Source organism: Empidonax traillii, unplaced genomic scaffold, assembly GCF_003031625.1.
Source record: "Empidonax traillii isolate 1590-97213 ecotype Southwest subspecies unplaced genomic scaffold, ASM303162v1 scaffold6:size4315531, whole genome shotgun sequence".
Taxonomy (NCBI): domain Eukaryota; kingdom Metazoa; phylum Chordata; class Aves; order Passeriformes; family Tyrannidae; genus Empidonax; species Empidonax traillii.
The window spans coordinates 929,200-944,638 of NW_020955199.1; the positions used below are offsets into that span (position 1 = coordinate 929,200).

The following is a 15,439-nucleotide window of genomic DNA, read 5'->3' on the forward strand; positions in this document are numbered from 1 at the left end:
AGTACCTAAATGCTTTAGATGCCAATAGACTTATAGCAAAATAGATATAATACAGCCAATCAGCAGCTTAAGTTTTGCAATATGCATGAGCTAATTATGTACCACATATAAGCCTTCTGATTATTGCCAATAAACGAGTTCTCGATGAACCAATGTGATAAGGTGGTCGAGTTCTTCCTTTTCCAACAGTAACCAGGCAAACCAATAGGCTCTTGGTTAATGAACCTAAAGCCACATTAATATCATCTTATCTTAAAGCACTTTTAGTGTCTCTCCAGCTGATAAAAAAAAATATGCAAAAACATTGCAAAAGTTCTAAGAAATCTGCACTATACTATGTACCAAGTATTTCTTGACAAAAGCTATTATTTATAGAACATCTTTTACCACAAAAACTGTCATAACTACAGAAGGCTTTTCTCCAGTGTAATTTTATTAGGGATTCCTGCCATCATATCAACATACAAAACAATCAGGATGCTGACATATAGAAATGTGAAATTCACTGTACAAAGATAAGGCTCAAGTTACAGGTATATTTTCCCCTTACACTCCATGAAATAAAACCATTTTTAAGTCTTCCCAGAGTTGTGTTTATAAATGGTAGACAAATCACAAAATAGATTTCAAGTACATAACATTTTACAATATAAACCAAGCACAGACAGAAATACACAATACTGTACCTACAGATGCTCCATTATCCAAGTCTGTCATTCTTACTAACAAAATACTATACTGCTACTCTCTCTGAATACGCCCAACCATACCCTTCTGTGTGTACAACATGGTCCTGGCCTTTAAGTTACAAGAATCTCATGACTTTCAGTTAAATTATATTGATAGACCAGAGAATATCAGGAAGGAAGGGAAGAATTTTAAGAGGCCAAGTCTGAATGCACATGATTAATAAATGTAAGGACATGTGCACACACACTTGCATGTAATCCTACATAAAACTTCAGTGCACTGCAGATTACATTTTCATGCAACTGAGCTATTTTCTGATAGAGTTAAATCAAGCATTACAATACTCCTACTTCTGGAGTGCTGTAATTCACAGGGACAAGACTATAGGATCTAACTTTTTTTTATTAAGTAGTTATCAGACTTCGTAGGAACCTGTATGGAACCATGTCTCCACAGTGCAGCAAGATGTCAGCTCTCACAGCCTTCACTACTCAAAACACCTTTTGTGACACCTTTGTTTAGAAACAATGCAAGTGAGTTATTTCCTGTGAAGACCCAAAGTCTAGTTAGTTCACCCGCCATTTCTATTAGGCTGAATGATTATTACATCATGGGAAAGGATCACTTAGCTGCAAGTAGCACAGGAAGAAATGCACATTAAATAATTAATCAGTAATGATTCTGCTGGGAAACAGAGTGGCAAGGAGAAAGACAAGAGGAAAAAAAAGCAGTTATTTACTTTAGCCTTTGTTGGAGGGGAAATGAACAGCAATCCAAAATTTTTCAACTGAGAAGAGGAACTCCCAAGCCCTATAGGTGTTCTGTTGTTTAAAAACTGGAGAAGATTAGAAGGGAAGAGAAATCCTCTAAGAAAATTGCCATTTTCAAACTAGATACTTGCAAAGGCTTACATGAGATAACCAAGCAAAACAGATTTGCTGATATTGGAACTAAAGGAATTTAATCAGTAGGAATTAGACATCTCGTTATAATATGTTAAATGCACATCTAATAAACTAGCCTCAAACATGTCTCCAATTCATGAATGTCTAAGCAGGAGTAAGACTTTGAAGCCCAAATCAGAGCTCCCTAGTTTAAACATTAAACAAGTCTGCACTAAGACTGGGGAAGGGGAGGAATAAAAACTTTCTAGTCTTAAATACAACCTCTGTGGTATATTTGAGGGCCTTCAAATGTTCTCAGCATTGACGAGATTTTTACTTAAGTATATTCTCTAAGCTATATTGGAATATCTTTAGATATACAAATCCATGTTACACAAAACAGCATTAGATCTTGTAACTGGGCTAATAATAACAAGGGTAAGTATGCTGTTATATGTGAAAGGAAGCATATTAGTATACATAAAATATGTTATAGAGCTCAGTAATAATGGGCATCAAGGATGAAGATGCGTCTCAGAATGTTTAAGCCGTTAACTGTGAGCCAGTAGAATACTTTATGTCAACTTTACAGCCTAATGTTTTGCTTTGAAAAAGGAATATGAAAAATTTATTCCTTTTTCTCCTTTTCCTGTTCTTTATAATTCTCAAAAGTAAGTCTCTCACCTACTGATTTAGTTTTGGCTCTTTTTTTTCTTTTTTTTTTTTTTCTTACTACTTACTAATATTGTTTTCCATGTTATGTACAATAATCTACATTTAGACTGAAAACTCTGTATCCTTCTAAATGCACTTGGACTGTCTTTTAATGACTTTCTACAGCACTGATAGAGTGGAACACGACCTAACAGATAAGAGGATCATTTCAATTCTGCTCGCTTCCCCAAGCTTTACCGCTCTGCCTTTCAGAAATTCTCCTGTGTACTTGCTGTCTTTCCCCTCCCCCAGGCAGCCTCTACTGAACTTGAGTGAACTTTCTATGTGTTTCCCAAACACAGTTCCTCTGTATAGAGCTACATTGAACTCATTCATTCTCCAGCCAATTGTTTAAAAACAAATAAATGCTAAACCACTAAAAACACCCCACATGCCCTTGTGTGTTATTCTTACCAATGTGTACATTTAAATGACGTCATAAGTTGTCTTTTGCTAAAAATTTACCAAAGTATTTTAAACACATAAAAATGTAAAAAACAAACAAACAGAAAAACAAACAAAAACCAAAAACCCAGCATAAACATTGCTTGTATAGGCATTGGTTAGAAGAGATTGTTTCACTAAGGAGTATATTCAAAAAGATTTTCTTTCAGTATTATCAGTTTTAGTGTCATGGATTGAAAAATTAAGTACAATTAACATTATTGTGACTCTCTCTAATATAATGTAATAGATGAGCAGGAATTCTGAAATGTAATTAAAATAAAGCTTCTTTTTGGTTATTGAAAGGTGATTGTATAAGCCTGTAACAAAATCAGTAATTTAAATATGTCAAGGGAATTTGGGAACTAAATTGAAGTGTCTGTAAAGAGCTGTATATATGAAGGCAGCTACCAACTGATAGGTCCAGGGGCATGGTGGAAAGCTGGCACTAACTGAAATTTTGAATATAGCCCTTAGATATACCATATTTATGCAAAATTTAAAAGCTGCCCAGCATATCACGCATGAAGTTTATTTTGCAAGCCACCCACTGCCTAAGGGGGCAGTAATATTCAATATGAAACTGTTGAAACTCCGGCGTCTGACGGATTTCATGGAGGAAAGAGATTTGAAGGTCCGACTCCAAGAGAACAAGGAAAAGAGGAAACACAAATAACAACAGTCCAAGGCCTACAAGAAAAAGTCTGGAGAAACTCTTCACAAAAGCATTCACCTCTATGTTGCCCATTAGAAAGTCATAGCTCCACCTAAGCGCTCTCCGAGTTTCTTTCAGTTCTTCCTCCTCTGCAATTAAAAATGCATTTTCGTCTGCTTCAAGTTCCTCAAATGAATCTGTATCATCTTTCTCATTCTCTGCTCTTGGACAGGTATCAAAAAGCATGTCAATCTCATGATCAACAGGGGTGGGCAGTAAGCTGGCACTAGGATTGTATACCAGTTCTGAGATGGTTAATGGTTCTTCTTTCATCATCTCTTCCTGTTCAGTGTCAAGATCAGCATTCTCCCCACTATCCTTAACTGGGGAGCTTGAAGTCACAGGTACTGAAATCTCATCTTCCTTTGGCAGTTGGATACCTGAAAAAAAAATGAGATTAAAACGATGATCCTAATTTCTGATGCCCTCGTGGCAAAACTCAGCTTTCCAATAATATCTAACAGAGGTTTGAAAAGAAGATTCTGCAATAATTTTGCATATTAAAACCAGAGCATACACAATTAGCAAAAATTGAAAAGCTCTTTTAAGAGGGCATCTTTACAACAGTGCAGTACAACAGATCTGCTTAACATTGTCTGATGCACCTACTGCTATTAATACTGTAGTGCAAAACAGAAAACAGAACAACTTATTTTTTGCTGGAAATCCGACATCTCCTATGAATGAATGTCTACTACGTGTGAATTGGTGCTATTTGATGTATAATAATAACAACAACCACCCACATGTATTTCTCTGAGAAGCATGAGTATGATAAGATAACAGCTGAGAGTTTTCAATAGGACATGACATTAAAAATAGACACTAGATTATCATGATAAATTCATTTTAACAGTAGAGAGGACAAAAGGAAGGAAGGTTAACACATGGTATGAGGATTAGGTATCACTGAAATAGAGTGAAAATGCCTCCCCTGTTAAATAAGATCCTTCTCTTATCTCAATTTTTTTCCGGTCATCTAATTCTTCATGCTCAGCAGTTTCTTTTCTCTCCCCTCTTTTTCTCTCCCTTTTACATAGCAGTCTTACTTATGACCGCACTCTCTGCCCAAGCTCTCTCTGCTCAAACCTTATTTTCATTTTTCCAGTACACCACTAACAGCAATAAGTCTGAAAAGAAGCCCAGCTGTTTACAGCTACATCAACACTGCAGTGACTTCTGTTAGTCATCAGTTGCAGGAGTAGAACAGAGGAGTGTTGGGCACAGACCTCCCTTACGAAGTGATGTTAAGACACTTTGTCATGGTAATTTCCCCTTTTACATCTTCAAAATGATCCAGACAGAACTCTCTCCCTGCAAATTTTTATCTTTTCGTACTCTCTAGACCTCACTGGCCATGCCTCCAGGTGAGGTTTCACATTTTAGCCAAATGACCAAAAACATCATTTCTGCTTCCTCTCATTTCATTCCTGAGCAAGGCATGAAATTACCTTTACCTTGTAAAGGTAATCCAGAAAAATAAGGGATTTTCTTCTTGGGTTAGTTATCTGATGTTTTTCTTCCTGAACTGGCTTGTCATATATTCTCATGGAGACAGGGATTATTACCAGGGACGAAGAGAGAGTGCAGGAGAGCTCCTTTTCCCAGCAGATGTGCAGAGTTGAAATGAAACCGTGCCCTCAATAAAAAAAATGTAGGTTTCTCATCATTAGTTTAATTTGGTTGCCTAGCTTTGCCTTTCCTCGACTACTCTGTCCTCTCCTATCACAGCCAATTTAGAAATCCAGCTCATTTCAGAATGAAAAATGTTTTCTACTGGAACTAATGGTTACACAAGTCTTTACATTAACAAATACACTTGCCATAGTCACCAAGAGGAGAATACAAACTGACTGAAACCACAACAGTGTATAAACACGAAGAATTGAGAACAGATTCGGGGGATCTTTCTCCTAAGCATACTTTAGCAGCAGGTAATGCTGGATCATCAAACTATACTGAGTCACTTGAGAGTGCAGGTATGATACCTTAAAATATAGAGGCCACATTTTTTAAAGTCTGGAGACCAGAATTAAGCATCTACACATATCTTCAGATACAAAAATGCTGCACATTAATTTTCAAGTGCACTTCTCAATAACAGTAAAATTTTCTCCTATTACTTAGACACTGCAAGATGGTTTAAAGAACCTAATTTTATTCTCCCAAATTTGAGAATCCTGGCCATAGGCCTCTCTATACCTGCTTAGGTGCAAGGTTAGTAATATATCTTCATCATGTTTCTCATCATAGATAGGACAGCTGCAGCTACCGCAAAGAAAGGTCACCCCAATTTTTGATTCTTGAGCCTTCTCTTCTTCCCCAGAGTAAATTCCAGCATTCATAAAATACACAGTGAACATGAACAAGAAAGATCATATTAACTTTCTTTAAAACTATATTTTTCTCAAATAACTGACAAACTTTTGACTTTGAGATTAACCTTTTGATAGAAGGCAGGAGAGGAACCTTTTCAGATCAATGTTTTCTGAAGGGGCTGTATTAAAATTGAAATATGTTGCATTCTGAAGCAGACATCAAATTTACATTCCACTATTTAATTTCAACTGGTAACAAGAGTTTTCCACTCTTTTATGTGTTGTTAAGACATATTAAAATCAAAGTAACTGCATTTTACATCAACCATTACAAGTGTCAATAAGTTATATATAAACATTTGAAAATTTACAATGAGCATTAACTGCTGCTGCAGTTAATTTTTTTCCTATTAAAAAAAAAAAAATAGTAAAGCTGTTCTTTTTATTCCTTTATATTCTTTTATATTATATTATAACACCACAACATTTCTTAAGTCTAGGACCAAGGAAAGAATTGGCTATTAACTATGGTCAATTAGATTCCACAGCAAAGTTCCAGTCATGTTACAATACACAGATAAGTATGTTGGGTGACTTATATTTTGGTATGGTCAAAAGACACAATTGTAATATCATTATGGCACACATGATTTACAATACTTTTGCAGCCACAATTGTATCATATTAAAGCATGAAATTCAAAATCATTCAACAGAACAAAGAATATTCCAATAATACAAATTTAGGAGAGTTTTTCAGATTATTTGCTTTTTGGATACCTTCCAGAAGAGCCACTTATCTGAAGTAATAAAAGCAAGCTAAAAGAAATAAAAATTCTCAAAGTGTTCCAAAGAAAAAGATAACATAGCAGCTAAAGCAAGCCCAAAGCCAAATACCCTTTAATTGCTCTACAACACTACTGCAAATCCTTTACTCCTATTCATATACAACAATTATTTTGCTACTTCTAGGGCTACCATTTTATATATTTTGTTGGCAAGATTTTGAAAAGTCTACTATTTCTTTAATAATAGGTAAAATTTATATTGTGTTTAGATTTAGAAGAATATGAATTAAGTATTAAATTACATTTGAGAACTTCTTCCTTCCATTCTTCATTTTATATTTTTATCAGCAATTTAAATTCCATAAATCAGAATAATTTAATATAGATTACAGCAATATCAAGTAAGTTAACTCAGTTTTATTTCTGACATTATATTCCCACAGCAAAAATTTGCTACAGTTTTCTGGCAACTGGACAAACTTTACAGAGCCAGAGATCTCACTATGCTAGCCAAAATTCAGTATTTCCCTTTTACCAAATACTGGGATTGCTCCAAAACTCTAACTTGCAAGAGCAGACAGGAACATGAACAGCTGAATAAGACATGAGATTCCTGTGTTCATCTGCCGTCAACATGAATGTGCAAGAGGTCTGACATAAAAACTGTCAGCTGCTAGTATTTCAAAAGGGGCCAGAATGAGCAGCTGAGGATTAGCAGGATGAAGGGCAGCTCTGGCTCTATCATTCTTAAGAAGTTGCAGTTGCTGGAAATACAACACCCCAGAAAAATGCATCCTCTGCGTATTAAAAAATTCAGTTCACACATTGTCCGGTGGCCAGATATCCTTCACACAGTTTTACTTACCAGACATGCAAACACAATTACACATCTGTAACAGCTTCATATAGTGGAGAAAGGAACAAGTGTGAATATATGCTTATTTTAAATAGAGAAATGGAAAATTAGATACAGCCTGGAAAGAACAGCGCCAGGAACATTTCATACATATACATCAACAAATAATGCCAGCCAGGAAGTAATTAGGACAGATCCCTCCTACTCCTTTTACTGCTTCCTCCAGAAATATTGTGTACTCATTTGCTTATTTCCAAGCAGACAAAATTCATTTGTACTATGAAAAGAATCATCTTTTAGAGGGAAGGAGAAAGTGACTTTCTCACATGAACAAAGTGCCTAAATGTCAAAAAAATGTAGGAAAATGAAACCATCTAGAATTGCACTAAACTCAAATATTTCCCTACACAGGATCTATCTCAAAGCAGGATCTCCATCACAGCCTCCTGCCCTCAAAAATAAGAGGTCACAGATTTGTACCATACTGACATCTTCTGCCCATAGAAGACACATGTTCTAGTTTTGCAAGGAGAGTTAATCAATGACAGTTCATAGCAACTCCTTTTTAGGCAGCAACCTGGCTTTCCTGCTGGCCATTACTGTTTGTTTTAGTTTTGTGGGAACTTCTAGAACAGAGCAAAGCCCTGTCCCAGTTGCCAATTCACATCAGTTGCATGTTCTGTGACTCTGTGGTGTTACAACTCAACTCCCAGCTATGCTGTGTGTCACAGTGTTCAACTACCGTCACAGCTAGTCCAGCCACTGGAGATGACTGCTCTGCTGCTCACACGCCACAAAGGGCACCCAAAGCAGAGAGACAGGAGCAGAACAGAGCATGCAGCACAACAGGCATTCTGGGATGTCTGCCTCCAACCTCCCTCTGCCCTGGAAGGAGCTCAACCCAGACTTATACTTGACCCCCTTCTTAGAACCAGGATTAAGGAGCAAAAGGATTGAAGGGAGTAGCAAGGAGAACTGTGTACCATGGGAGAGGGAATAAGAAGGCGTGATACATCTGTCAGCAGTTGAGAGAAAGAGCAGGAACTGGTGAAGGGACTACAGCGATTTAGTATCTAGCACCAGGCAAAGGAGAGCGAGGCTGAAAAGAGCTTGGCACTGATGTGAAAGCTTAGCACCTAAGCAAAAGGGCAAGTTGGACATTTCAGCATGCCTGCTCAGCTTGGGTGAGCCTTCCTGGTGCAAGTCAGCATTGTTCTGAAGTGCTTAGAATCACAGTGGGGTTCTCCCAAGGAGTTATGCCCCATACCATGAGTTTTGCACAAGCTAACTCCTGTCCTTGGGTGCTGATACACAGTTTTTGTATGCTGAAATACATATTTTACACATTTGTACCCCAAAGGGAATAACATACTATAAACACTACAACAAAATCAAGGGGTTTAAAAACTATGGTAGCCAACGCACAAATCTGTTATCATTGGTGACGTATTAAACCTACAAGATGACTGTACCTATTTGAAGTCAGCATTTAACTTCTGATATGTAAGAATTCAAAATAGAAATCGATATTAATGTTTTCCAACTTTGCTACTAACTAACTTTGCTAACTTTTTTTAAATAAAGTTAGCAAATGAAGGTGCATTCTCACAGGCACTTGTTTCCCCTAAGAAGTGAATTCAAGAAGCAAAAGCAGCCAAGAGCTACTGGTACTCAGAGACATATCACTGCAAGAAGCAGGTTCTCCTTTATCTGCTACACTAACTGCTTTCTGAGTTTCAAATGCCAAAAGAGTGAGAATATTCTAGTCTTTGCTGGAACACTCTTAGTTAATTCTTTGACTAAAAACTCATTTCTGAAATGAAGATTCAATACAAAGGCATAGTTTTATATAGGTACATAAAAACTGAAGTCATTCAACCTATATATTCAAAAGTATTAAAAGTAAACAGTACCAGAGAAGGCATGGAAAAACAAATTTTTAAATGGCTTATGAAATTAAGGAAATAGATATATTTACTGACTGAAGTGATTTCCTAAAGAAATATCACTTTGTTTTGGTTGCGGTCTGGAGCAATACTGAATACTTTTTGTTCCTTGGGTCACACTCTTTTTATGTATAGTGAAAGGGAGCTGAATCAGATTCTGCTCATGCCCCACCTTCCTCCACCACCCTCAGTACTATTATTCAGTTTGTGAAATTATTCAGTATCTAGAGAAATAAACCAAAGTTACAATCTGGCAGCCTCAGTGGTAGTAAAATATTGAGCTGTCTCCACCACTGTATTCAGTTCACATTCAAAATCTGCTACCAACCTGTCTTAGTTTTTTCAGCAATTATCACTGTTTCAAATTATTTGCCTCCACCCCAGTCCAAAAAATATACAAGGTCAAAATTCCAGTCCCTTGTTTTGTACCAATTAACAAATAAATCCACAATTTCATCTAAGGTAATACAACAATAGTCAAATTTAAGTTCATCTCATTCATTCTCCATTTACAACTTTGTTCTTGTTAGTCATTTTTTCTTATTCTCTGCTGTGCTTGGTGCAACACTGACATTTACAGTACAACTCCCTGTGCAAGACACTACTAGTAACAAAAGAAACTAGGGGGAGGGTGTTTAAAAAAAGGGGGTTAAGTAAAATAAATGTAAATTTACCAGCCCTTCTGGCTGTGATCTTGGAGCCATGCCGCAGTAATCGAACGCACACTTCCTTGTTGCAGTGGTTAACCATCCGCAAATGAATGCTTCTCTTGGTTTGGATTTTTACAAGACATTTCACCATTTTGACTATTATTTCCTCTTCTCAAAGTCTTCTAAAGGCTCTATCCATATCAGCTTTGACCTTTTATATTAAGTTCCCCTGAGTTTTGAGAGTCATTCTCACTGAATCAAATGACAAGCTTCTAATATGGCCAACAAAAATATCCCAGTAGGGAATAGAACCAGAGGTTATTTTTAGACATTTCCAAATGCCTCATAACATACAATATAAACTTTCACAGCATCCATCTCAGTTAGCAGTTGCTAGCGTAACAGCTGAACCACACACACAAGCATAAAAATATCTAAGGCATCAAAACGTAATGCAGTGAAAAAAGAGTCCAGCATTTACAGTCTGTTTTTCACAGAATAAATGACAGTACCCCCATTATTTTTCTGAACAGCTTCAATTTGGCCAGTGATGTCAGTTCTCCATCACTGACTGGAAATTATTTGTGGAACATGTATAGATACAAAGAAAAATCCTATGCTGTGCTTACAAACCTTAGTCACGAGGCAAAACAATGAGATGAAAATGTTTTCATAACAAGCCTAGAATGAAAGCCAACCTGCCTGTGTATAAAGAAGAAGAAAAAATTTCTAAGTCTGGGAAAAATTTCTCTCTTTACATATTTGCTCAAGTTCCCACTTGTGTATAACTACTGGACACATTCACATACACCAGAAAGAAGAGTTGCTTCAGAAGGCAGAGCACTTCCCTGTTCCTGTCCAGCTGAAGTAAGCAGGTCCCTAAAAAAGCCATGACGCACGTATGCTGGCTGGTGATAACTTGCTCCAGCTGGAAGTTGGAAGACAGCCACGTGCTCAACATTACACTGTCCTAGTGGGAAAGAAGTTCTTCTGGGTACACTGAAACCACAGAGAGAAGATAAAGGAGTCTTCCAATGGGTAGGTAGTCTCTCACTTCACAGAACATTCCTCTGTTATGTTTACAGCATCTTTGTAAATGAATACAGACAGCACAAGCATGTTTGTACTATCTGAGTATTCATTATCTGAGGTCCTTGTTCCCTCTGCGCTAAAAAATCTATGACATGTATATAAATATGGGGGGGAAAAAGGAGTAGGGGAGGGGTTCCTGCAAATATGTATTTTACACCAAGCAGTTTCTCCCGTGAAAGACACGTGCCTCAATGGAGCTTCTAGAAAGCATCCTTATGGTGGTTCCTTCCCTCTCCCAGCCTGTATAGTACAAATACTCAGAAGTGGTCCTGTTTACTCCTGAAGAACAAACATTTTTCTCTTCCTTTCCTTCTCTGCATGCATTTTCATGTGGGTGTCAGCAAAGATCAAGTGCCCCTTCACTTTCTGTGTCCATTTTATCACCACTTCAAAAGTAAGATTCTGTCTGCTTTTCTCATCTTTGTTCTCATAACTGTTGTAGCAACCAAAATAGAATCATTAAAATCTCACTAGAAAGGGTTGAGTACCCAGCTACAAAAACCGGAAAACATAAATTCTTACAGAAGTCTTACCACCAGTGTGTTCAGTCCACATAGGAAAGCCTAAACAAGGACAAAAGTGTCATCTGGATGAGACTGTGAAAGATTTCCAACATCCGAAACGTTTCCAAATGCTTCATAATGTACCTTACAAACTTTCACAGCACCTATCTCAGCTAGCAGTGGCTAGCATAACAGCTGAACCACACAGAAGCATAAAAACGTGCAAGGTTTCAAAAATTAGTGCAGTGGAAAAAAGGGTCAGAATGTGCTTTTGCATAACAATGTTGATGAATAAATATGTATCATTATGTTTCATGTGACCATGCTCGTGCAAAAGAGAAATGACTGTGGGATTTTAAGTCATTTCCTATAAACCATGTATACATAACTAAGGCAGATTTATGTTGAAATCTTACAACTGAATCAACAGTTGTCTGACTCTGCTATCTCTCAGCAAGAGTGCCTACAAAACAACAACAAAAGAAAGAAAAAAAAAAAAAGGAAGTTGTACCTACAAAAGCTCCATATGCCTCTCCTCTACAATCAAAGCTTACAGAGTTGAGAACTCACACACACAGGTAAACAACTAGACTGATGGTAGTGTGTGCTCATTCCCATAATTAAATCATTAGGGTTGCAAAAGATTTTTAAGATCATCAAGTCTAAACTTAACCAACCATTACTACGTCAATTAAACCATATCCCGAAATGCCACATTCACACACCTTTTGAACACTTCAGGGATGTTGATTTAACCATGTTCCTGGACAGCCCATTCTAATGCCTGATCACCTTTATGGTGAAGAAATTTCTTATATCCAAACTAAACCTCCCCTGGTGCAACATGAGGCTGCTTCTTCTTGGCCTATTATTTGTTACCCAGGAGAAGAGATGACCCCATCTGGCTACAGCCCCCTTTCAGGATTCTGTGGCTGCCTTCTTTTACCATCTGATCTTTGTGAGACAGATTTCCGCCAGTCCTGATCAGTTGGCAATTATTTTGAAGGTGGTAGTTCATTATTTCTGTATTTTCTAGCATCAGATGCTATCAGGGCTTCCCATATTGAGTAGACTGTACTTTTTAGAAAAGGCAAAACCATACCTCTTGAGCCACAGGATTTTAAAGGGGTTTCAACAAAGTGATGAAAACTTCTTTTGAGTCACTTGATACTTTTCCAGTCAGATTTCATGCATTAATTATTTGGCTAATAACACTGACTTCTGTCTTTGGAACAACAAATGTGAAAGTATGCTTCAGTGGGCCCAGTCATATAGAGAGACACCAAGGCTGTCTCATATGTGTAGCAGACTAAAAGCTGTCTCCCAACACAAGTGTGTCAGTCTCAGGGCTAGATGTCTCCCCCCTCCCCACCTCCTGCTCATACCCTCACCCTCATGCAGGACCTTGTCTAACCCTCTGATGAGCCACGCAAAGGTTGACTCAGGCAGTAGTAGGGCACTGTAAAGTTAAGGGGTTGTTGTGTTGTTTTGTTTTGTCGTGGTTATTGGGGGGAAGGGGTTAGTTTATTTTTTTGTTATTGCTTTGAATTTGTTTCATTTTACTTCTTTTTTAAACTCCTTCTCCCAGTTCACTCTGGGGTCATTAGTGCTGGTGCAAGGGAGAAGATGGGAATCCACCGAGTAGATTAAGTAAATGTTGGGGAGAGAGCCAACATCAATGTCAGAGAGCTGCGAGATCAGTTCAAGTTGCATTTGATAATATACCCAAGTTTGCTGCAGGAAAAGATCGTAAATGCAAAATTCTGTTAACTTAGCAGCTGGTGGTATTTAACCACACATAAAAGATTCTACAGGAAACCCAACAGCAAATATTTCTATTAACTCATAGTAATAACAACAATCTGTCTGACTAAAGGGAAGTAAGGTTTTTCAGCTTACATATTACAAACATTTAAAACAAGCACTGTCTGTTGAGCCTTTAGCCATAAATCACTAGTTTCAAAAAATGGATTTCATTGCTTAGAGTTGTGAGGTGCAGCAGCTGTGCAAGCAGCAACCTGCTGTTACTCTGCAGTGAGGGCAACCACCTTGCAGAAACATAGCCGTGTTACTTGGCTGCAAGAAAGTGAATTCTCAGATACAAGTATTTCACAGCAGAGGTAAACAAGTAATTGTTAAAGTTAACAGCTGCTACTACTGATTATAAGAAGCTATGCACACAGACAATCTAATTCACCCCATTCTTACTCAATTCAGTGTCAAAACTCCAAAGAATGAACAAAGCATGTTCATATGACTATTATAAAATGAAATTAGGACATACTCCCATGGAAATGAAGATATTTGCTCAGCTGTTTTCTGTTTTCCATTAAATGACAATAACAAGGAAACAGCACAGTCACATTTCTCAACTTCTGAAGGACTTAGCTCACTACATGTCAAGCAAGAACTTCTGTCAAGTTTTGTTTAGTTGGGTTCCTTTTTTATTAGGAAGAAGGCAATTATCCTCCTTTTAATTCACACCATTCTTTGTAATGACTGGATCTCAAAAAAAAAAAAAAAAAAAAAAAAAAAAAAAAAAAAAAAAAAAAAAAAAAAAAAAAAAAAAAAAAAAAAAAAAAAAAAAAAAAAAAAAAAAAAAAAGGAGTTAAATGGGATTTTAAAGTATCAATAAATAAATAAATGTGGAAAACCTTCTTCTACAAAATGCACTCACACGGAGCTTCCAGTAACATCCCTTTTTGTTAATGCGATTAAATTAGCAGAAAATCTTTCCTAGCTGACCTTCAAATAATGTCCTTTTTGTCTATGGAATTAAATTAGCAGAGAGCTTTTCATAAAATTAAAACAGAAAGAAAGAAATGCAAAAGTAAAGGGAAGCAAGAAAAAAACATACCTAGCAGTAAACTACCAGTTTTCACTTCTGAGTAACTGCAGTTACTATTTAGTAAAATTGTGCTATTTTGAGATTATTTGTTTCCTAAGATCCTTTTGCCTAACAATCTAAAAGAAGATTTTTGAAACAGAAATCATAGCAGAAATAACTTTCTTCACGATGATTCTCCCGTAAGGCTTGTGCACAGTTTCTTGAAATAGTAATAATTTCTGAATATGACATGAAGAGGCTTAATGGTGTACTAAATGGCATTATTAGATATTTTTCTGTATCCCCAAGTCAGTAACACACCTTATTCCACACGTTTTATACCAAATATTGGCAGGAATTTGGTGACTCACCTTCATCTAATGGAATGTCTTCCTCCTCACAAGGAGAAGGAAGGAGAGGCTGCAGAGGTTCCATGTTGATTATGAGTTGCTTGTTCAACAAGGGAGAGCTGCGACTCTGGGTAATGCTGGTTCTAAAAGAATAGGGGAAAACAGGGTCAGTTTCTCACAGGGAAACAACTGCAGTCCAATAGGCCTAACTCTGAATCATTTTGCATAAATTACCCTAGACCTTGAGCTATCATAACAAGCTTTGCACACTGAACGCTGCTTTCAGCCACATTATGTTGTACCTTCAGCAAATATAAACCTTTCAACATCCAAAGGGTAAAAAAGGTTTTGTGCTGGTTTGGTTCTTCTACACAGCCCTGTGAGAAATGAATGAAGCGGTTTTATTACAAGCAGGGTTTCCATAATTTCCTGGTGGTGGGAAGTTTTTTGTGTGTGTGATCAGGGGTGTTCTGCAGTTCCTGTGGCTGCAGTTCTGTTACAGCCACGACCTGTTAATAGTTATAATCATGTTACTGTTGTTTGTTATTGCTGTGTGAAGGCGAACCGGGAAGCCTGTAAGGCAATGAGACCAGCCAGGGCTCATTGCCAAGGGACCATGCGGCCGGGACAGGGAAACAATCTGATAGGATGGTTAAAACAACC

At 37.2% G+C, this 15,439-nt stretch overlaps 1 protein-coding gene across 2 annotated transcripts in view; it reads right to left on the reverse strand.

Annotated features, from left to right (window-relative positions):
* Positions 1–415: 415 nt before the first annotated feature.
* The window catches only part of FRMD3 (FERM domain containing 3), a 131,195-nt gene continuing 116,171 nt past the window's right edge, over positions 416–15,439 (reverse strand). For both annotated transcript variants that reach the window (XM_027880242.1, XM_027880252.1), the window contains 2 exons: positions 14,798–14,919; positions 416–3,827 (listed from right to left, as the gene is read on the reverse strand). In XM_027880242.1, the coding sequence (XP_027736043.1) occupies positions 3,232–3,827; positions 14,798–14,919 (718 nt within the window). In that variant the 3' untranslated portion in view covers positions 416–3,231. The remainder of the gene's footprint in view (positions 3,828–14,797; positions 14,920–15,439) is intronic.